General features: G+C 42.3%; 1 protein-coding gene across 17 annotated transcripts in view; it reads left to right on the forward strand.

The window, feature by feature from the left end:
• Positions 1-2,652: 2,652 nt before the first annotated feature.
• TCF12 (transcription factor 12) overlaps positions 2,653-21,516 on the forward strand; it is a 328,520-nt gene continuing 309,656 nt past the window's right edge. For 6 of the 17 annotated variants that reach the window (XM_044980193.1, XM_044980202.1, XM_044980203.1 and 3 more), the window contains exons 1-3: positions 2,653-2,945; positions 4,429-4,564; positions 5,358-5,430. In XM_044980193.1, the coding sequence (XP_044836128.1) occupies positions 4,445-4,564; positions 5,358-5,430 (193 nt within the window). In that variant the 5' untranslated portion in view covers positions 2,653-2,945; positions 4,429-4,444. Of the gene's footprint in view, positions 2,946-3,581; positions 4,006-4,161; positions 4,266-4,428; positions 4,565-5,357; positions 5,431-21,516 lie in introns of those variants that run through there. The other 11 variants (XM_044980208.1, XM_044980197.1, XM_044980204.1 and 8 more) reach the window with 6 other exon arrangements.

Raw genomic sequence — 21,516 nt, forward strand, 5'->3', positions numbered from 1 at the left:
TTTGCCACATGGTAACTTTGTCAATCAGAAAATTTCAAACTTGATATAAAGTTATATGTGTAGTTTTTACTCTACATGGTGTGTGAATATGTACAAATGTATTACAAGTGTTCTGGTGGTGAGTGTGCTAGTGTATTTTGGTACATTTATTTTGTGTTTTAATTATGTGTTTTGGTGCATTGGGTTTTGTTTGTTGTATTGTGTGTATTCTGAGTGTTGTGCTTGTTTTGGTGTATTGTATGTGCATGTTTGTTTTGAATTATACGTGTATTGTGTTGTGTGTGTTGTTTGTGATGTTTTGTGTATGTTTGCATCTTTGAGTGTATTATAAATGTATCATGTTTTGGGAATTGGTGTTGGTATTGTGTTCTGGCTATTGTGTTTGTGTTGGTGTACTATGTATGCATTATATTTTGTGTCGTGTATGGATTATTGTGTTTTGTATCAGGACTGTGTGTTATATACAGTTACATGTACTTGTAGATCATGTTTGGATGTTGCATGTGTTGCAATCTGTAGTATCTGGGTCATATCTGAGTGTTGCCTATTATGGGTGTGTGTTTTGTATTGCTAGGGGTACTGTGTGGGTCATGTCTGGGTTGTGTATTGCTATGTGTATTGTGTGTGTTTGTTGGGTATTGCTGTGGGCTCTGTTTGGATGTTGTGTGGGCTCTGAATTGGATGGTTTGGGTCACGTCTGAGTGTTGCCTATTGCTATGTGTACTGTGTGGGTCATGTCTGGAGGTTGTGTAGATTGTGTATTGCTATGTATATGGTGTGGGCCATGTGTAGGTGTGATGTATGTTGTGTACTGTGTGGACCAAGTCTGGGCATTGTGTGCAGTGTGTATTACTATGTGTATGGTGTGGACCATGTTTAGGTGTTGTGTTTATGTGTGTGGGTTGTGTACTGTGTGGACCATACCTGTTGCTGTGGGGTGGTTATTGGCGGCATGGACCGTTCCTGAAGATGTGTGGGGTAGTTATAGGTGGCGTGGGCCGTAACTAGAGATGTGTAGGGTGGTTATCTGCTGTGTGAGCCATGCCTGCAGATGTGTGGGGTGGTTATTGGTGCCATGGGTTGTGCCCAGTGCTGTGTGGGGTGGTTATTGGTGGCGTGGGCTTGCCTGTAGATATATGGAGTGGCTATCGCCATCGTAGGCCATGCCCGGTGCTGTGTGGGGTGGTTATCGGTGGTATGGGCCATGCCTGGTGCTGTGTGGGATTGCGATCAGCGGCGTGGGCCGTGCTCTGTGGGGTGGTTATTGGCAGAGTGGGCCATGCCTGGTGCAGTGTGGTTATAGATGGTGTGGGCCATGCCCAGTGCTGTGTGGGGTGGCTATAGCTGTTGTGGGCCATGCCCGGTGCTGTGTGGTGGTTATCGGCAGTGTGGGCCATGCTCAGTGCTCTATGGGTTGGTTACTGGCAGAGTGAGCTGTGCCTGGTGCTGTGTGGGGTAGTTATAGGTGGCATGGGTCATGCCTGTAGATGTGTGGGGTGGTTATCGGTGGCGTGGGCTGTGTCCGGTGCTGTGTTGGGTGGTTATCAGTGGCGTGGGCCGTGCCCGGTGCTGTGTGGGATGGTTATTGGCGGTGTGGGCTGTGCCCAGTGCTGTGTGGGGTGGTTATCGGCGGCTTGGGCTGTGCCCGGTGCTCTGTGGGGTGGTTATCGGCAACGTGGTCGGTTATCGGCAGTGTGGGCTGTGCCTGGTGTTCTGTGGGATGGTTATAGGTGACGTGGGCCATGCCTGTAGATGTGTTGTTTTAGGTGGCGTGGGCCGTGCCTGGTGCTGTATGGGGTGGTTATCGGTGGCGTGGGCTGTGCTTGGTGCTGTGTGAGCCGGTTATTGGTGGTGTGGGCTCTGCCCGGTATTCTGTGGGGTGGTTATAGGTGGTGTGGGCTGTGCCTGTAGATGTGTGGGGTTGTTTTAGGTGGCGTGGGCCATGTCTGGTGCTGTATGGGGTGGTTATTGGCGGCGTGGGCTGTGCCTGGTGCTGTGGGCCGTGCCTGCTGCTATGTAGGGTGGCTATTGGTGGTGTGGGCTGTGCCTGGTGTTCTGTGGGGTGGTTATAGGTGGTGTGGGCCGTGACTGTAGATGTGTGGGGTTGTTTTAGGTGGCGTGGGCTGTGCCCGGTGCTGTGTGGGGTGGCTATTGGTGACATGGGCCAATAAGTGCTGGAACTAGGGGAGTGCTGGAGGTGCTACTGCATCCCTGGCCTGAAGTGGTTCCCATTATATATAGGGTTTACACTTTGGCTCAATGGCTCTCAGCACCCCTCACTATGCAAACTGTTCCAGCAGTCCTGCCTGTATCTCTGGGCTGATTAGGAGTGTGGCGGGCCATGCTCAGAGCTGTGGGCTGTGTGCGTTGGCAGGCTGTGCCGGCTCCGTGCGGCGCTGCAGGTGACTCCCTCCCGGGCTGGGCTGCAGCAGCTTCCCCCGCTGGGACCGGGCAAAGGCGCCCCCATCTCAGGCGATGCCGAGCGGTGCCAAGCTCACCCCGGAGCCGAGGCCCTTGTGCTGCTGCCGCCGCTCCTGGACTCCCCGGAGCCGCCCCGCCCGGGGCTGGGGACAGCCCTGAGCGCACAATGACACCAGCCCGGCGAGCTCGGGTCAGGCCCCGAGGCCGCTGCCACCAACCAGTGCCGGAGAAACCTGCCCTCCGGCAGCGGCGATGGCGACCCCTCCTCAGAGTCAGCCAACGCCGCGGCCAGGGAAGGGTTAAGCAAAGCGTTAATCTTGTGGCTGTTCCAGCAGCCGCGGAGGGATACGGAGCCGAAGCTTTGAACGTGGTGCTGCGGCTCCGCAAGCAAAAAAATGTCTGCCTAGGGGCGCCCACAAGTTCCTTCCAGCGGGGGGAGGGGGGCCGGCTCTGCCTCCCACCCAGCGGCCTGGCCGCTCGCGAGCGCGGCCCTGCTGGGTTCGGACGTCACCGCGGGGAAGGAGGTAAATTTAGGCAGGGAGGGAGAAGTTGGGATAGGATGGGGGGTGGGGGCTGCGCTGGGGGCCGCACTAAGGGCAGGGGGCTGTGCTGGGGAGCAGAGGGGGTGCACTGGGGGCAGGGGCCGTGCTGGGAGGTAGAGGGGGTGCATTGGGGGAAGGGGGCCATGCTGTGGGGTAGAGGGGGTGCATTGGGGGCAGGGGGCCGTGCTGGGGGGTAGAGAGGGTGCACTGGGAGCAGGGGGCCGTGCTGGGGGGGTGGAGGGGGTGCATTGGGGGTAGGGGGCCGTGCTGGGGGTAGAAGGGGTGTATTGGGGGCAGGGGCCGTGCTGTGGGGTAGAGAGGGTGCGTTGGGGGCAGGGGGCGTGCTGGGGGGAGCAGGGGGCCGCGCTGGGGGGCAGAGGGGTGCATTAAGGGGGCTCTAGTGGCGGCCAGAGGGTTGCGTTTGGGGCTAGGGAGCTGCTGGGGGTAGGGAGGCTGTAGAGGGGCTGCTCTAAGGAGCATAGGGTGACACTGGTGCTGGGAGGCGGGGGCAGAAGCTCTGCTGCGGGGCGGCGGGGGGGTAGGGACTCTTCTGGGTCCGTTCTCTCAGTCTTGTCGGGGGCTCTGTCAGGGCTGTAGCGGGCAGCAGTTCTCCGGCTCGTGTTTTATGCGCCCCGGTCCCTGTGTATGGTCTGTCAGGAAAGGAAGCTGGCGCTCCCGGGAGGACTGGAGCCCTGAGCGCTCGTTAAACTCGCAGGGGCTGGGAATGCGGCACCGTGTGTGTCCCGTCACACGCCAGCCTGCTCGGCGCAGGGAAAGGAGCGAGACCCCAACGCCACCTCCTCGCCCGGCCGCTCCACTTTGTGTGTGTCTTTGCGGTGCAAAGACAGATCGCTGGTTTCAGAGACTATTTATTGTTTGCAGCAGCTTTGGGGCTCTGGAGCTGGTAGTTACAGCAAATTGTGTGTGCGGATAAAGCAAATTATCCCTCTCTGGAAATCAGGCAATAACAATGCTCAAGCAGACATGGCTCTGCTGAGGCACATCCACAGCCCAACTTGTCAGCTCCATTGTTGCGAAAACAGTGAGTCACTCAATCTCTCATTAATTTTCCAGCTTTTGCTCGGTTTATTTATCTGTTTATGGCTTTTACTGGCCCAGGGCGACCTAACCCTTCCTGTCACTTCAGACTCACTAGTGTGTGTGTGTGTGTGTGTATGTGTTGCCTGAGGTGGAGTAGAAATTGAATGAGGGGAGAGAAGAAAGGAAGCAGAGGAAACTTAAGGAGAGTTGGCTAGTTTGAGAAGCTGCTGCTTGCTGATCTCATCCGTGTGCTCTGTTAAAGTGAGTCTTTCCCTTCGGATTTCCCCTCCCCCCCATCAGTGTAAGGGATGCGAATGCTTGAGCCCCCTTCTTTGTTAGGGACAGATCTGTCCGTGCACTGAGTGGTGTAGGCACCAGCCCAATGGTAAAGTGCTGCGTGTTTCTTTCCCTCCCTGTGTCTTAGGACTTAATTGAAGTGGATGAAGATGAATCCTCAGCAGCAGCGGATGGCCGCTATAGGAACCGACAAGGAACTGAGTGACCTGCTGGACTTCAGTGCGGTAGGATATTCTTCGAGGTCTTCTTATGGCTTCTCCACGGTAAAGCGAACCGAGAAGTAGGGGCAGCAGCCTGCAGGGCTTGGTTGGGTCCGACTCAGCCAATGTGCACACCTGAACTTTGATGTAATGTCTAGACTTCCAGATTTAATGCTCTAATACCAGCTGGGTCAATTGGTTTAACTGGTTAAAATCTGGCTGACCCGGAGATAGCATAATCTAATAATTAATCTTTGTTAAACCGGTGTGTGGGACTGATAGTTTGTGGGGGGGTTTCTTGTTCCTTTAAAGAAATGTAACTTGCTGGTGCCTGAAAGCTGCAAGGATCTCAGCTGATACTTTGTTTTGCAATCTTGGGTTGGAAATTACAGGCAAAGTATTTTCTCTGTGTTGCTTTTTTTTCAGATTGATTTTTCTTTCAAAATATATAATTAAAAACAAAATAGAAAAATAGTGCCTTTTGCAAATTGGCTACTAATTAAAGTTATCCAGTGCCTTTAGATCTCATAAAATAACAAGCTGTATATTTTGAGCAGTAGAATTTATGATGTATAATAAAGCTTTTAAATTACTGTAATAATCTCAGGTTTTCCTGTTTACATTGCTTGCATATACAATAGAGAGTTTAGTAGCATTAGTGAAACTGCAAAGATCATTCTAGATTACTTGTTTTATGGTTCTTCTGAATGTATGTCCTAAAGCCTGTTTTCTGGCAGAAATATAGGCCCGTGAACTGTCATATGTTGAATTTTTTTTAGCCCACAGACAAGATTTATAAAATGGGGGTTTTGTTGTTAACTTAAACATCTGTTGTGTTTTTTTGTTTGTTTTGCAGATGTTTTCCCCACCTGTTAATAGTGGGAAAACCAGACCAACTACATTAGGAAGCAGTCAGTTCAGTGGATCAGGTAAGATGCTGTTGAGAAACCTAAAGTTCAAGTCACTGAATTTAGATATTTTAGTTTAGTTTTTGTATGCAGAAAAAACCCACCAATCTTTCAGTTGTACACATGTTCTTAAATTTGACATAATCAAAATAATTGAAGATGCCTTATTTTGACCTACCTGATTTTTTTTTTTTTTTAGTATAAAAAGCCCATAGTTGTCTTTCGTTGTGGCTTAAAGTGCAATTTGTTTGTTCAGTTCAGCACAGTGAAACATCAAGTATCTCTAGTGCTACAGACATGCAAGTTGGGCTTGATATATGTTGGGTTCAGAATGTACACTTCTTGCTTTTTGTTTCAATTTTGCTAAATTTGAGCTATGTCTTTGAACATACCATTTTAATGTGTTACCATAATATATTATTAATATATCAAATAATGAAATACATCCTGAAAGACTTGTGAATTTATTTTAAATATCCATCCTTATGAAAATGATCAATTATAGGATTAATACTTTGCTAAATAATGTATATATAAATACAATCAGAGTGAAATAACTATAAATAAGTGGAAAAATTATGCATGTAATGCATGTATGTTTATGTACTGCTCATGTTCTAGTATGGAAGTCTAATTTTCTAATAGCTGCATCATGTTGATATAGCAGAACTCTGGCTGGTGGAACAAGTCTCGTTTTTTTCCTTAATTAGTACAAAAATTTACAGTATCTGGGATTTTTTAAAATACACCTACATTTTAAATGCTTAATTTTTAAAGTCTTCTAGTTTGGCTTCTACAAAGAAAAGAGGCAAGACAAATTAGGTTGCTAATTTTGTTACGTGTCAACATATTTATCAGAATTGTATACATTTTTAAACAGTAAAGGGAAAATGGTGCCTCTTTTGTTGTCTCCCCTTTCCCTTTCACAAAGTTCTCTTTGGAGCCTGTTTTGGTACAGGAAATTACAATTTCCTTGTGCTCTGTATCCTTCTGAGCTTTGGCAGATAGGATTCTCTCTTGTTTAAGCCTTGTCAATACTGCTATGAAAACCAAATATATTAACAAAAATATGTTGGATTTATTTCACTACTTTGTGCCTCTTTTGTTCTTTACTGAGAGAGTATCTGTTCTGTATGTTGTCAGTTTTCAAAATTGTTGGGGACAAACCTGAAATATGAACTCTAAGCTCAACTGTATAAAAGTCTTCATACTGCATAGTCCTCAGAAGTAATATTTTTTTAAAAATAAACAATACTATTTACTCATGCAAGAGTGATTTTTCTAGTTTTCTAATTACTTTGTGTATCTTGTATGATTAAAAGAAGGCTTAGTGTTTTTATTGTCAACAAATAAAAAGGTAACTTTGTAAGCACTTATTAAATTAACAGTCAAGTATTTCTTTGAACATAGACTGTAATGTTGCCTGTATATTTTGTATATTGTTAGAGTTGCCAGAGCAGTCTAAATGTATTAATGGTGGTAATTTTAAAAAATAGAGTTCTTGTTTGAACTTTTTTCTTGTATGATCTTGGATAATTTAAGCTAGGAGAGGGGGACTACTTGGTATCCACAGTATCTTGAAAGGGAATGAAATTTGAAAAAAAATAAACACAATAATCTAGAGTCTCAGAAGAATATATTTTCAGAAATTTCCTAAAATATATATGGGATTTTGATTTACTCGTTGCATGTTAAAAATACTTAAGTTATTGTAATTGCAGTACAGGTGTCTGCATGCCATATGTTGGTTAAACAATCTTTCATGCAAACCTTCAGGTGAATCTCTTTCCAAAAATCTGCATCATAAGTGGGGTGTGTAGCTTTCCCCCAAAAACTATCCTATATCAATTGGGTACATCTTGCGAATATAGCCAGTAAGAACTTTCTATGAAAATCAAATGTTGAATGGTCTAGATAATACTTTAGTCCTGCCTTGAGTCCAGGGGACTGGCCTAGAAGATCTCTTGAGGGTCCCTTCTAGTCCTACAATTCTATGAGTCTTTCTTTCTTTAAATTTAAGAGAGGTGCAAAGTGACAGGGTTTGTATTATGGGAAGGACAAGGAGATATTTTGTTTTTTGTTTTCCCCTTCTCCTTAGTTTACTTCTCCTGGATAAGTAAATTTTACATCCATGTCAAACAATAGATCTTTAGTGGTCAATATAAATCTTAAAATATACCATTCAGCGGTTGGCGATTCTGTTTCCAGGCCTGCTTCTAGGCAATGATTCTCCCAGAAAAGAGAGAACACCAAAGGGTTTAACCAGAAAAGTACAATCTTTTCTTTTTGGGAAATCCTGTTAATGGTTGCTTGCATTTTTTTATTGGGAAGCCTAATCTCTTCTGATGAGTGAGATCATCACAGAGATACTATGCATGAGAGAATGCATTACTCTGTCTCTCAAGCTACAACCTCAACAGAAGCCACTTCCCCATGAGAAGGATAATGGGATATTGTATACCAAACTATCACTCACACCATTCTCCTGTAAGAATAACGACATCTAGTAATACTTAACCAGATACATTTTAATTCACAGTGTTTCTGGTTGTAGGGACTGTATGGTTATAGAGTCTTAGTTTCCCCACTGCAAGGCAAGCTGTTATATAGATTCTGTGTTCCCTGTACTGTTACAGTGACCTCAGCCTTGACCAAAGGGATTACTCTCTGCAGGACTGAGAGGTGACGAACTCTATATTAGCTCGGTTCTGGGACATTGTTAGATATCATAGAGATGCCTTTTTGAGAAGATTGACAAAGTGGAAGTAGTACAGGTATTTAATTTCTGACACCCAGGTTTAATTCTGCATTGTGATCTTGATTTAATTTTAAGAATATTCTGTAGTTGGTAGAATAAATGTTTGAACACTGTTTTTTCTACTAGAGACCAATTTAAAAAACAGGAAAGGAAAATATTTCTTCAGGTGTTTGCCCCTTAGGGGTATTCAATACCAAGAAACACATTATGCATGGATTTGTAAAACAATTTTTACTTTTTTTTCCCAGCATGGAGAATGTAGCTATGCCTGCTTTTTAAAGGCTTATTCATTTTTGACTTAATACACAGGATTTGAGATATAACCTTTTTATGTCTATTTGTTTGACTCTTTCAATGATTGTGCTTTCAATTATGCCTTTCTGGATGTTACTTCCTTTACTATTTTTCCATTTTTTAAATAATTAGCTTTTTCTCCTTTTCCAAATGTCCTGTCTCTGCTAGGCTAGAGTGTTGTTTGTTTATTGAAACATTTCTTAAATTTCCAGTTAAAATCTACTAAAATGAAAGATTCAGGACAAAGAATTTAACCCTCTGTGCCAGTCGTAGAAAGACAAACATAGGTATTTATGAGTCTACAAAGTTCTTGTTGAGATTTGTTTCAAGGTACAATCCTAGAAAATATTAATTAAAAGGTGGGAAAATGCCTGCTATGTTAGTTTATTTGGTTGTTAATAGGCAAACTAACAAATGTCCAAGAATGTCTGAGTGCCTCTTTGTTTTTCACATTTTAGCTTCTCTAGGTGATATGGATGGCAGGTGCAAGTTGACGATCTCTTAGTGTTGCAGCAAGCATGATATGATTTAATACAGCCATGTTTTGGTCATTGGTTATTACAAAAGTACATGTGTAACTGAATATAATAAAACAGTAAGTCAGAGTACTGTGACTGAAATATGTTGTTTGGCAGGGAGGTAGCATAGGTTAACACATGAATGTTGTGCTTTGGGGTGTTTGTTTAGGAATTTGAGAATTAAACTGCTTGGTGGGTATGTGGAATTTGTGGAGTCAGAGTGTTTTTTATTTTTTGTTTTGCCCTTTTGGGGGCGGGAGGCGGGGGGGGAAGAGTTTGCCTTCTAAAGGCTCATAATTTGTGAATGAAAGCCACGGGTGAAATAAGTGAATCTGATACATCATGATATTTTATGACAGTAAATCATGTAACTTGCTGATAATGTCAAATAATTTAATCAGATTAGTGATGGGAATGAATATATTGAAAAAATAACCTGATAAAAAATAAGAATGACAGAGTTAAATTGCAAAAATACTTCGCTGTTGCTGTCTTCTGCTAAAACAAAACAACCTCCTCTCACCCCCACACCCCCATTGCTTTCATTCTCTCTATTTCTGCAGTCTCCAGGATAGAAACTGCTTACATTGCCCAGGCCTTTCTGTACTGGAATTTAATTTTTTTAACTAAAAATGTTTCTATGGTAGCATGACAGCAGGAAGCATGATTTAAAATGTAATAAAATGAATGGCCAGAGGCCCATCCACCAAAACCAGATAAGTCAAGTATTCCAAACCTGGATGGCTACCTTTACCTGATGCTCTAGTCAGAAATATGGAGAGACTCCCATTAAGGGCTCTTTGTAATAGGCAAATGCCTATCTTCTGCAATATATTAGTGTTTCTGTAGTTCCCTTAAATAGTCAAAATGTTAGACACCTGTTGCCTATGTAATTGGTTTGGTGCTGAGGTCTTTGAGAAACATGTGCACACAATTGCAGGTGTAGAACTATATGCCCAAATTGGTGTCCACACTGTGCATGCACACACAAATCTCTTCCTCCCTCTCCCACCTCCCCAAATCAGGGCAATGTGCACAAGATCATTTTCCTGCTCTAGTCCAAATGCCTATATATATTCACACAGCAAACATGTACTCAAGCAGTTGCCCTTTCTACCCCTTTGCATGCTAAGAGTCGAGTGGGTTTTAAAGGGAGTGGCTCGGCATAAGCAACCAACTAGGGGCCTAATCCAAAGCTTAATGTACTAGAAGAAAAGCCTCCCATTAACTTTAATGTCCTTTGAACCAAGCCCTATGTGTTCAAATTGAATCTGCACAGAAATTTCTTGGATGCAGTAGACATTCTTCCCTAGCAGATCTAGTTAAAAAAATAGCCAGTTTCACCAATTATTAAAACTCTGTAGGAATGACTTGTATCTTCCAGGTTAATTGCCAGAGTCCGTCATGAGGGTTAGATTAGCAATTCTTAATACAAGGCTCAGGAGATAATCGCCTAGGTGTGGTGAAATGACCCAGAGAGAGAGATTAGTTAGTCCATAGCATATCTTGCAGAGGAAAATATTGATTTTTGACAAGCCAAACCCTATCTTTTAGTCTCAAGAAGTATGTTTGAGGAGTAAAATAAGCAGGGATTACACTTCACCTGTACATCAAAAATTCATTGTTCTTAACCTTTCTAGCTACAGTCTTTATGAACAGAACTTGAATTCTTAAGGAGAGCCAGTCCCCATTCCATCCTCCTTGTCTATATACATCTGGTGAACTAACCTCTCTGCCTGATCCTGTTTCCTAAATTCTAGGAGTTGACAGGTGATCCCATGTAGATGAAAAATTCAACCCTAAAATGATAAACATGCCAGCCCACGACAATCATTCTCTTTCTTACAGATAAAATGAAGAGGTAATCAAAGATCTTATGTTTTGGGAATTTGTTCATTATTCATATTTTTAGTTGTCCAATATACTCTGTGGTCATCATGTGTATATTTTTCATGAATTGATTGAAGGCAGGTAAGTTGAATGCATGTGTTCTATGCACCAAAGGTCTAGGGTTGCACATAGTCATAGACTTTAAGGTCAGAAGGGACCATTATGATCATCTAGTCTCACCTCCCTAACAACACAGGCCACAGAATCTCACCCACCCACCCACTCCTGCAACAAACCCCTAACCTATGTCTGAGCCATTGAAGTCCTCAAATCATGGTTTAAAGACTTCAAGGTGCAGAGAATCCTCCAGCAAGTGACCCGTGCCCCACGCTGCAGAGGAAGGCAACCCCCCCCCCAGGGCCTCTGCCAATCTGCCCTGGAGGAAAATTCCTTCCCGACCCCAAATATGGTGATCAGCTAAACCCTGAGCATGTGGGCAAGACTCACCAGCCAGACACCCAGGAAAGAATTCTCTGTAGTAACTCAGATCCCACCCCATCTAACATCCCATCACAGACCACTGGGCATATTTACCGCTAATAGTCAAAGATCAATTAATTGCTAAAATTAGACTATCCCATCATACTATCCCCTTCATAAACTTATCAAGCTTAGTCTTGAAGCCAGATACGTCTTTTGCCCCCACTACTCCCCTTAAAAGGCTGTTCCAGAACTTCACTCTTCTGATGGTTAGAAACCTTCGTCTAATTTCAAGTCTAAACTTCCTGATGGCCAGTTTATATCCATTTGTTTTTGTATCCACATTGGTACTGAGCTTAAATAATTCCTCTCCCTCCCTGGTATTTAACCCTCTGATATATTTATAGAGAGCAATCATATCTCCCCTCAGCCTTCTTTTGGTTAGGCTAAACAAGCCGAGCTCTTTGAGTCTCCTTTCATAAGACAGGTTTTCCATTCCTCGGATCATCCTCGTAGCCCTTCTCTGTACCTGTTCCAGTTTGAATTCATCCTTCTTAAACATGGGAGACCAGAACAGCACACAGTATTCCAGATGAGGTCTCACCAATGCTGTCATAAACATACAACTAAGGGTAGCATAAAATCCCTCCTTTACTTGTAAAGGTTTAAGACGGTCAAATAACCTGGTTGGCGCCTGACCAAAAGGACCAATGAGAGGAGAAGATACTTTAATATCTGTGGGGAAGGTTTTTGTTTTGTCTCTCTTTGGATCAGCGAGGAACCAGGGCAGGGAAAATACATTTCCTAAAGCCATACTTGAACTAAGCATCTAAGATTACAAATTATAAGTAATAGGAAGGAAATGCGTTAGATTATCTTTTATTTTAGCATGTAGATTTTCCGTAGACTAAGAGAGGTTTATTTCTGTTTTTTGTTTTGGTTTTGTTTGTAGTTTTAAAGTTTTGCCTAGAGGGGAATCGTCTGTGTTTTGAATCTGATTACCTTGTAACATTACCTTCCATCCTGATTTTACAGAGGTGCTTCTTTTTTTCTTTATAATAAAGTTCTGTTTTTAAGAATCTGATTGGGTTTTTAGTGTCCTAAAAACCCAAGGGTCTGGTCTGTGCTCGCTTTGGGTACTTATTTGGTTGGTGTATTATTCTCAAGCCTCCCCAGGAAAAGGGGGTGAAGGGGCTTTTGGGGAAACGGGAACGCCAAGTGGTCCTTTTCCTGAATCTTTGTCTAACTCGCTTGGTGGTGGCAGCGATACCATCCCAGGGCAAGGAATTTGTGCGTTGGGGAAGTTTGTGACCCAAGCTGGTGGAATATAAGATTAAGGGATCTTTCATGCGGGTCCTCACATCTGTACCCCAGAGTTCAGAGTGGGGAGGGAACCATGACAATTGCCTTGTATAACGGTACTAACACCTCCTTATCTCTATTGGAAATACCTCGCCTAATGCATCTCAAGATGTCATTCACTTTTTTCATGGCCATATCACATTGGTGGCTCATAGTCATCCTGTGATCAACGGATAGTCCAAGGTCCTTCTCCTCCTCTGTTACTTCTAACTGATGAGTCCCCAGCTTATAACAGAAATTCTTGTTGTTAATCCCTAAATGCATGACCTTGCACTTTTCGCTATTAAATTTCATCCTATTACTATTACTCCAGTTTACAAGGTCATCCAGATCTTCCTGTATGATATCCCAGTCCTTCTCTGTATTGGCAATACCTCCCAGCTTTGTGTCATCCGCAAACTTTATTAGCGCACTCCCACTTTTTCTGCCGAGTGATTAAATAAGATTGGTCCAAAACCGATCCCTGAGGAACTCCTCTAGTAACCTCCCTCCAGCCTGACAGTTCACCTTTCAGTATGACCTGTTATAGTCTCTCCTTTAACCAGTTCCTTGTCCACCTTTCAATTTTCATATTGATCCCCATCTTTTCCAGTTTAACTAATAATTCCCCATGTGGAACCGTATCAAATGCCTTACTGAAATCGAAGTAAATTAGATCCACTGCATTTCCTTTATCTAAAAAATCTGTTACCTTCTCAAAGAAGGAGATCAGGTTGGTTTGGCATGATCTACCTTTTGTAAAACCACGTTGTATTTTGTCCCAATTACCATTGACCTCAATGTCCTTAACTACTTTCTCCTTCAAATTTTTTTCCAAGACCTTGCATACTACAGATGTCAACATGAACAAAAGCCTTAGATTATACATGCGTGTTGCTTATTTTGTAATAGGGGCTATATATAGGACTGTGTAAAACATCCTTAAAGCCAGAAGCAGGCAAAACTTATCTGATGGTTCGCCTTAGGCCTGATGAACTCAAAACTCTGCCCATGTTCACAAACCTTCTTATGAACATGGTGAGAATTCTGGCCATGTGTTGTCTTGGTCCTTTCCAACCGGAATACCTTGTCCCTACCCCCAACAGATCTAGATGATGGTGAAGGTGTGACCTGGAGGACCTGAAAATCATCTGATTTAGAATTAGCGTGTTTGAGGATTTCATTCTGGTCCACTGCCCTGCCTGCGTTTGAGGGTCTAGCAAGAAGCTCACTGCAGTTGAATTAGGGGCACACTGCCTACTTGCTCCAGATCTTTCTTGAATTTGGAAGATGCGGGGCTGGGCATAGGTTTATTTGCTGACTGCTTTCTCGAAGACAGGAATGATGGAGTGGGCTAGTTAGCTGGCCACATAAGGCTGCTTAACGTAAAGGGGTACTCCTGGGGGAATTCTGTGCCACTGTGCATACCCAGAATTCATGTGTCCCGCAGAATTCGCCCCTCCACCCCCCTGCAGAAAATACATTCTGCCCGAGAAGTGCTGCAGTTCTGCCTTTCGCCCACCAGAGGACACTGTGGTGCCAGTACAGTCAACAGCATGAATTCAGCAGGCTGTTCTGGTGCCACAGTAGCCTCTGGTGGGCAAAAGGCGGAAGTGCAGCATGTCTGGGACAGAGTGTATTTTCTGTATGTGTTGGGGGGAATTCTGTGTAGGTGCAGTGGCACAGAATTTCCCCACGAGTAGAAATTCATCACAGCAGCTGGCCCATGGAGCCAGGTTAGGACACAGTGGGACACACAGGGCTGCTGGGTGTGTGTGTCACAGATTACGGTTTAGAATGGCTGGGGGGGATAGGGGACAGACTGGGGTGTGGGCTCAGGAGCTAGTGGGGTGACAGCATTAAACCAGGGGCTGAATGGGAGTGGGGGGGAATGGCCACATGGGGACAGGGGAGGAGAGCTGTATGGCCTCATGAGGGTGGGGAAGGAGACTGCAGGGACCCATCGGGATGGGGAGTGCAGGGATAGGGGCAGATGTTTCTGACTGAATGAGAGAGGTTTGGCTTAGCCAGGGTCTGCATGGGGGAGGCTCCCCAACTCCCCAACAATCCTGCACTCCTCCCCCCCAAAACAAACAAACAAACAATACCCCTATTCCATACTTCTCCCACCCACACCCAACAACCCTCCAGGTTCACTCCACGCTCCTCCCCTCTCCCTCAGCTCCTCTGTTACCCTTTCACTCCGAGCCTTTGCACTGCTTCTGATGGGTGCAGAATAATTTAAATGAATTACTCAAAGTTCTGTATTAATATGCCTAGTAAGGAATCTATTTGTCCAAAAAAAAAAAAAGACCAGAATCTTTTTTTGGTCTGTACTGTTACAGACATACTTGCTGACATTAATTTGAAATAAATTACCAAAATAATTGAAACTGGCCTGATTATATTGTGTTATTTTGACAAATTAGCCAGAATTTTGAAGAATCATAAATTTTTTTGGTGTAGAATTCCCTCAGTAGTAAAGGGGGCAGAGTGTTTCAAGCCCTGTTGTGGGTACAAATAGAAGGAACTGCTCATCTATTTTCATATGAAAACAGAAAAACTCTTGCAGGGAATTATTTTATGGTTGCATGAAGCACTGAGTTTTGTGTGAACTTTAAAGAATGCCATCTGGTTTTGGTTTGTGAAACTCCTGCAGACTGAAACTGGTGTATATAGCACAGCCCTAGTTATAAGGCTTGCTACAAGTTGGTGCTTGGAGTAGTCACTGTTAAACCAAAGAAAACCATGCTGAAACTATTTAGATATGTGAATGATTTTTGTTGTGGGCTTGCATAACTAAAACTGCCCCTCGGGAGCAGACATGCCAAACCTGTGGAAAAAAATGCAGAAATTGGGCTTGTTTTTGGCTTAATTGGCTTGTGATTTGCTGGTTGACTAGTTTTTGGCTTGTAGCTTATTGCTTGGTAGGCTTGTAGCATGTTGCAAATTTTTTTTTTTTTTTTTTGGATTGGCTCCCAGCAAGTAGGTGCAAGGGTGGCAGGCAAGGGATAAGGGGGGGAGAGAGTCGGGTGCATAGCGGGCCTGCCACAGTCCCAGACTGCATGCTGGGGGGATCTAGTCACATAGAGTGTTGGGGTTCTTAGGGATTGGCTTGTTTTGGCCTTGTTTTGAAATGGGATTAGCTTGTTTTTTGCCTTATTGTGAAAGTCAGGGTGCTTATTTACCACGTGAAAGTTGGCAACTGTGCTCAGCAGTCATGAAAGTTACCAGACCAACTAGTCACGCATAATAGTTAGGGTAACTGGTTGACCAGATAACTAGATCTTTACCACTCACGTCTTGTGGGTGGTTACCCTTTTGAAAATGTAGTTTCTCCACTCCCCCCGTCACCTTGTGTTGAAGTCTGAGTCTCATGCCGGTCAAGGGAGGAATGACTTCCTTGCTGTCTGCTGAATATGTAGCTTCAGAATGTATAATAGCACTATGTCTCCTCTTTAGATACACTCCTCACAAAAACTGAAGAAAACTATTATTTATTTATTATAGCCAATTGTGCCTATATTTTCCCTTCATTGTCCAGCAAGGGCACCCACTCTAGGCTTCTGGCTCCTCAACTGTTACCTCTCTTGGTCGGGGACCTGCATCTCTCTTCTTCCTGACTGGGGTATTTCCAGACTACGCAGCTCCCTGCTTACACTGTGAACTCCTGACCAAACTCAGGTTGCCTAAGCATGATTTACTTTTCTCCCCAGAATCGGTGAACAGTGTAATTGCCATAGTTAAGCTACCATACATCTCTTTCTAAGCAATCACATTTATTCTTAAGGTAAAAGCATTACAGAGAAAACTTATTTAAAAAAAAAATAAAAGAACGCACACACATGCTACAAATGTTACCAGAGATCACCCTCTCGCTTTGAAAGTGCTCTGGTTGGTGATTAGTTCTTCAAACCCCACATGGGAGATTTTCTTGTGGTCACAAGTTCATCACAACTTGAACTTAGAGTAAGTACTCTCATGAGTTACTCCTTTATACAGTTTCTGTTTGAACATTCCTCATGTAACAGATGATCAGCAGACGAAAAGTCTTCCCCTCAGGGCGAAGCTTCAGAGGTTGACTCTGTAGATGGGAGTTGGCAATCCTCTTGTCCCAAGTACTTCCTAGCAATTTCATTTCACACATATTGACCCAAAAGATCATTTGTGTCTGCTTCATTGTTCAACATAGTCTTTTGAGACTCACAGTACTTCCCAGGGATTGCATTAATTTTGTCTTCTGCCTAAATAAATTCCATGGAATTTTACAATAATACATAAACATTTGCGTTTTTAATACAATGAACTCCTAAAATGTTAAACTTAATTCAGTAAGGTTAAGCTTATTAAAATTAAGTTTTGTCCAGGAAATTGCCATAACTGTCATAGCACTGACCTGTAAAATATTCTTTTGTTAGCCAAAACAAGGCACAGTAGTTTCTATCAGATGGCCCTCATCCAGTCCCCAGATGGAACTGGTACAAATTAACTCTGTTCCCGGTAAATAAATAGAGTGTGAGATGGTGTATAGTAGTCTTGCAGACAAACTCAGACACCTATAAGCTTCCCTCTAAAATGCCCATTTGTGGCTTAATGTGTAGAAGACCTTCACGTAAGAATGGTCATACTGGCTCAGACCAAAGGTCCATTTAACCCAGTATCCTGTCTTCTGACAGTGGCCAGTGCCAGGTGCTTCAGAAGGAATGAACAGAACAGGTTATCAGTTGATCCATCTCCTGTCACCCATTCCCAGCTTCTGGCAAACAGAGGCTAGGGACACCATCCCTGCCTATCCTGGCTAATAGCCATTGATGGACCTATCCTCCATGAACTTACCTAGTTCTTTTTTGAACCATGTTATATTCTTGACCTTCAGAAAATCCTCTGGCAAAGAGTTCCACAGGTTTACTGTGCATTGTGTGCTGAAGTACTTCCTTTTGTTTGTTTTAAACCTGCTGCATATTAATTTCATTTGGTGACCCCCTAATTCTTGTGTTATGAGAAGGAGTAAAATAAGGAAGTGTTACTGATTTCTCCTCACCAGTCGTGATTTTTATAGATCTCTATCATATCCTCCCTTAGTCGTCTCCTTTGCAAGATGAAAAGTCCCAATCTTATTAATCTCTCCTCATATGGAAGCTGTTCCATACCCCTAATAATTTTTGTTGCTCTTTTCTGTACTTTTTCCAATTCCAATAGATCTTTTTTGAGGTGGGGTGCCCACATCTGCATGGAGTATTCAAGATGTGGGTGTACTATGGATTAATATAGAGGCAATACATTATTTTCTGTCTTATTTATCCCTTTCTTAATGATTCCCAACGTTCTGTTTGCTTTTTTGACTGCCGCTGCACATTGGATGTTTTCAGAGAATTATCCACAGTGACTCCAAGATCTCTTTCTTGAGTGGTGCAAGCTAATTTAGCCCCCATCATTTTATACGTATAGTTGGGATTATGTTTTCCAATGTGAATTACTTTGCATTTATCAACATTGAATTTCATCTGCCATTTTGTTGCCCAGTCACCCAGTTTTGTGAGATCCTTTTGTAACTCTTCACAGTCTGCTTTGGACTTAACTGTCTTGAATAGTTTTGTATCATTTGCAAATTTTGCCACCTCACTGTTTACCAGTCTCAGTTCTGTACATTTTGGAGAATGAAGATCTGGGAATCAGAGTTATGCCTTGCAATTCGTTTGCTAGGGTGAACTTAAACAGAAATACCAGCTAGAATTCTGCTTACAACATACCAGAATAAAGTTTAAATTTCAAGTAACTTCAGTTGTAGATCAAGAACCACCCACCATCCCTGACACTCTTTGTTTTTCTAGGTTTTTGACAAGGGTGCGTAGGAAGGAATGTAATGTCTATGAAAAGTTTGTGAGTTCTGTTCCTGCAGGCGTTCCTCTGGTGTGATCTATGTAGAAGAGTTGGTACCTTCTTCAGAATTCGTGTTATATCGGGTTGCGTTATATCAAGGTAGAGGTGTATGTTTGTATGTTCAACTGAATTGTATGCAGTTGATGAACCCAAAGACACTACTCCAAACCCATACAGTGCTCTAGATTTGGAGTATGCGTGTGAGTTTTTGTTTAGTTGTTTTTTAAGCTGAAAGATGTGTGTAACTCGAGTTTCTAGCTAGCTCCTTAGTACCTGATGTGTGAGGAGCCTCCTAATTCAAGGGATTTTTCCAGCAGTGGTCTAATGATCTGTCTTCAGAGCTCTTTCTCAGATGTAGCATGCAAGCTAAGTGTTCTGCTAAATCATTCTGTCTTTTTGGATCTGTCACCACAAATATAATAGAGAAATGGCTCATACAACTTGGAGGATAGTGGCTAAGAGCAGAGGTTGACGACAGTCCCCTTAATGCATTATGCATCATTACAGAGTTTGAGGATCTGCATGGAGAACTGAGCTCTACATAGTCTTCTAATACTACAAATTGTAATATTATTTTTGAGGTGTACAGTATTACCCTGGGTAGTGTTCATTAGCATTGGCACATTGAATGATAGCTCACCTTCCAGTTGTAAAAATTAGAAGTCAATTTGTTACTTCAAAGTGAGTAACTTCTCTTCTTTCTGCTCCCCCCACTTACCCTGATAGGTTTGCACCTATGTGTAGTTGATTTTGAAATGCAGTTTTTTGGTATTCTTTTTTTAATTTTGAAAAATCCTGTTTTGAAGAAATATTAATAGGAAGTTTAAAAAAAAAACTCTAAAAGAGGCTACATAAAGTGGCAGATGTGATTTGTGTGATGCAGTTGATAAGGTTTTCATACCTCTAATATTTCTCAAAATAAAAATAGTTCATTTTTAAGACTTTTGTGGACTAAGGGTCTTACTGTCTGAAAGTTCAATCTCAGGAAATCTGTTTAGTGAATAAAATGTGTTATTTAAGACTAACAGAGGCTGTCTTATGCCAAACCTTCAAATTTGCTACATTAGCACTTCTTGAAGCATATACTAAAAAATAATTAATCCCTCCATTTTATGCTGTTCTGTGACGGAAAAAGGTCAGGTAAATGAAAAGCAAAAGCAAACGCTTCTTTGTGCAGCACTTTGATTTTAATTAGCATACCAGATCACAGTAAAATACCATAGCTACATTTTAAAGGGGCTTGATAACTTTTTATAATAAGTATTTGTAACTAAGGGATACTAAGATCTGAGAAATAAAATCTATTTTTTCAGGGGATTGGATGATTATTGCAGGGGTAGGAAGGGATCCACTGTTATCCCTCTACCCGTGTTACCCTCTTCCCTCAGCAGGAAATAGCTCCACTGCTGCATTTGGCAGACCACTGGTTGAATTTGGTATGGCACTTAAGTTGCTAATTTTGTTGAATGCATCAACCTGAATATTTGTGGGTTGTCTTGGTGCTGTAAGTGCCACAATGCATTATTTATTGACAGTTGTGGGGGACAGGTTTGTTTCTATTATGTGATTCTACGATGAGATAATTGGTAATTTGATTACTTGAATGAATGCTTTGTGTTTTTGCATTTGTAAAACAAAGCTGTGTTTGTAAACATAACATTAAAAACATAAAGGGCATATTTTTTGGTGAAGATGTTAACTGAATACCAAGAAAGATGACAAAAAGAATCTTTTGTTAAGTTTTATAATGTATCACTGTTGTCACTGGATAATCATGCTACTAAATATACCCAATCTTTACGAGTTTGCTTTAATTTTCCATGTACAAGAAATCTAACAAATTTGAGAGTTTCTGCCTGTTTAAACAGGCAAAAAATATTTTTCATACTATGCCTAGAGAACATCTTGAATGTCTACATCCATTAGTTAATTTTGGGGTAACTTTAAAGTTGTCAATGTTTATTCAAAGGTATTTGGGGGAATTTCTTAAAAGTACTTATTTCAATGTAAAAAGGAGTTGTAAAATTTTCTGGCAGCGATATCTAGATTTCTCCCAAACTAATTAATGTTTAGGATAGCACAGAAAAATTTTGCAACACCAAAAATTTGTGGCATATTTTTGATACTGTACTGTTCATGTAATTCTAAATCTAACAAGCTAATAATTCAATTGAAAAAAATGAGCATTTTTGATATGCAGGAACATAACTTTTTGATTTGGACAATCCTGTTTTGAATGAAATAAAAACTGATCAAACCTTCAGCTGTTCCTTAAATTGAAGCTGAACAGTTTTCCTTACCCCATCCACCCTGAGATTTTAGGAAGACTGGCTAAATCTTCTGTCAAATAGTGCATATAAATGTTACCCTAAACAGATTATGTAGGGTAACTCTAGACGACAAGCCAGTGGTAGAAATGCCAATACCGGTGCCTTGTCTACACTAGAATTGTCACTATTCTTATTCTCATTGATGAAGATGAGCCAATGATAGAGTAGAGGGGAAACATAAACAGCTCAATGTAGGATGCATTGTGGCAATTACGGTATATTCTGAAAAGTGGTGGTTTTGGGTAAAAATGGGATTTTGGGGTTCCATGTTCTCTCACTGGATTCCAGAGCAACTTTTTGCCAGTTATAAATAGAAAAATCACTTTTTTAACTGCCAGCTCTGGAAATTCAACCTGGAATCTGAAAGTCAAGCTGGGTTCTTGTATTAAGTATCATCTTCAGTAACACATTCTGCAAGAATTCTATATTTGAATACAATCCCATTGATGCTAGAGTTTGAATAGCATTTGGCTTGCTGATTCACAGCTGTATTGCCTGTTAACGGGAGTAAAGAATAGTCAAAGCATAAACCAAAATGGCTCTGCATACACAGGCACCAGATATATTGTGTGAGAAGGTGTCCATTTTTAGTCACTCTTCCGACTGTAACCAGACTTTAGAGTTGATGTATCCAATTTTGGATGCATTATGTCACTATATTTTAGGGAGAATTAAT

Source organism: Mauremys mutica, chromosome 11 (genome assembly GCF_020497125.1).
Source record: "Mauremys mutica isolate MM-2020 ecotype Southern chromosome 11, ASM2049712v1, whole genome shotgun sequence".
NCBI classification, from domain to species: Eukaryota; Metazoa; Chordata; order Testudines; family Geoemydidae; genus Mauremys; species Mauremys mutica.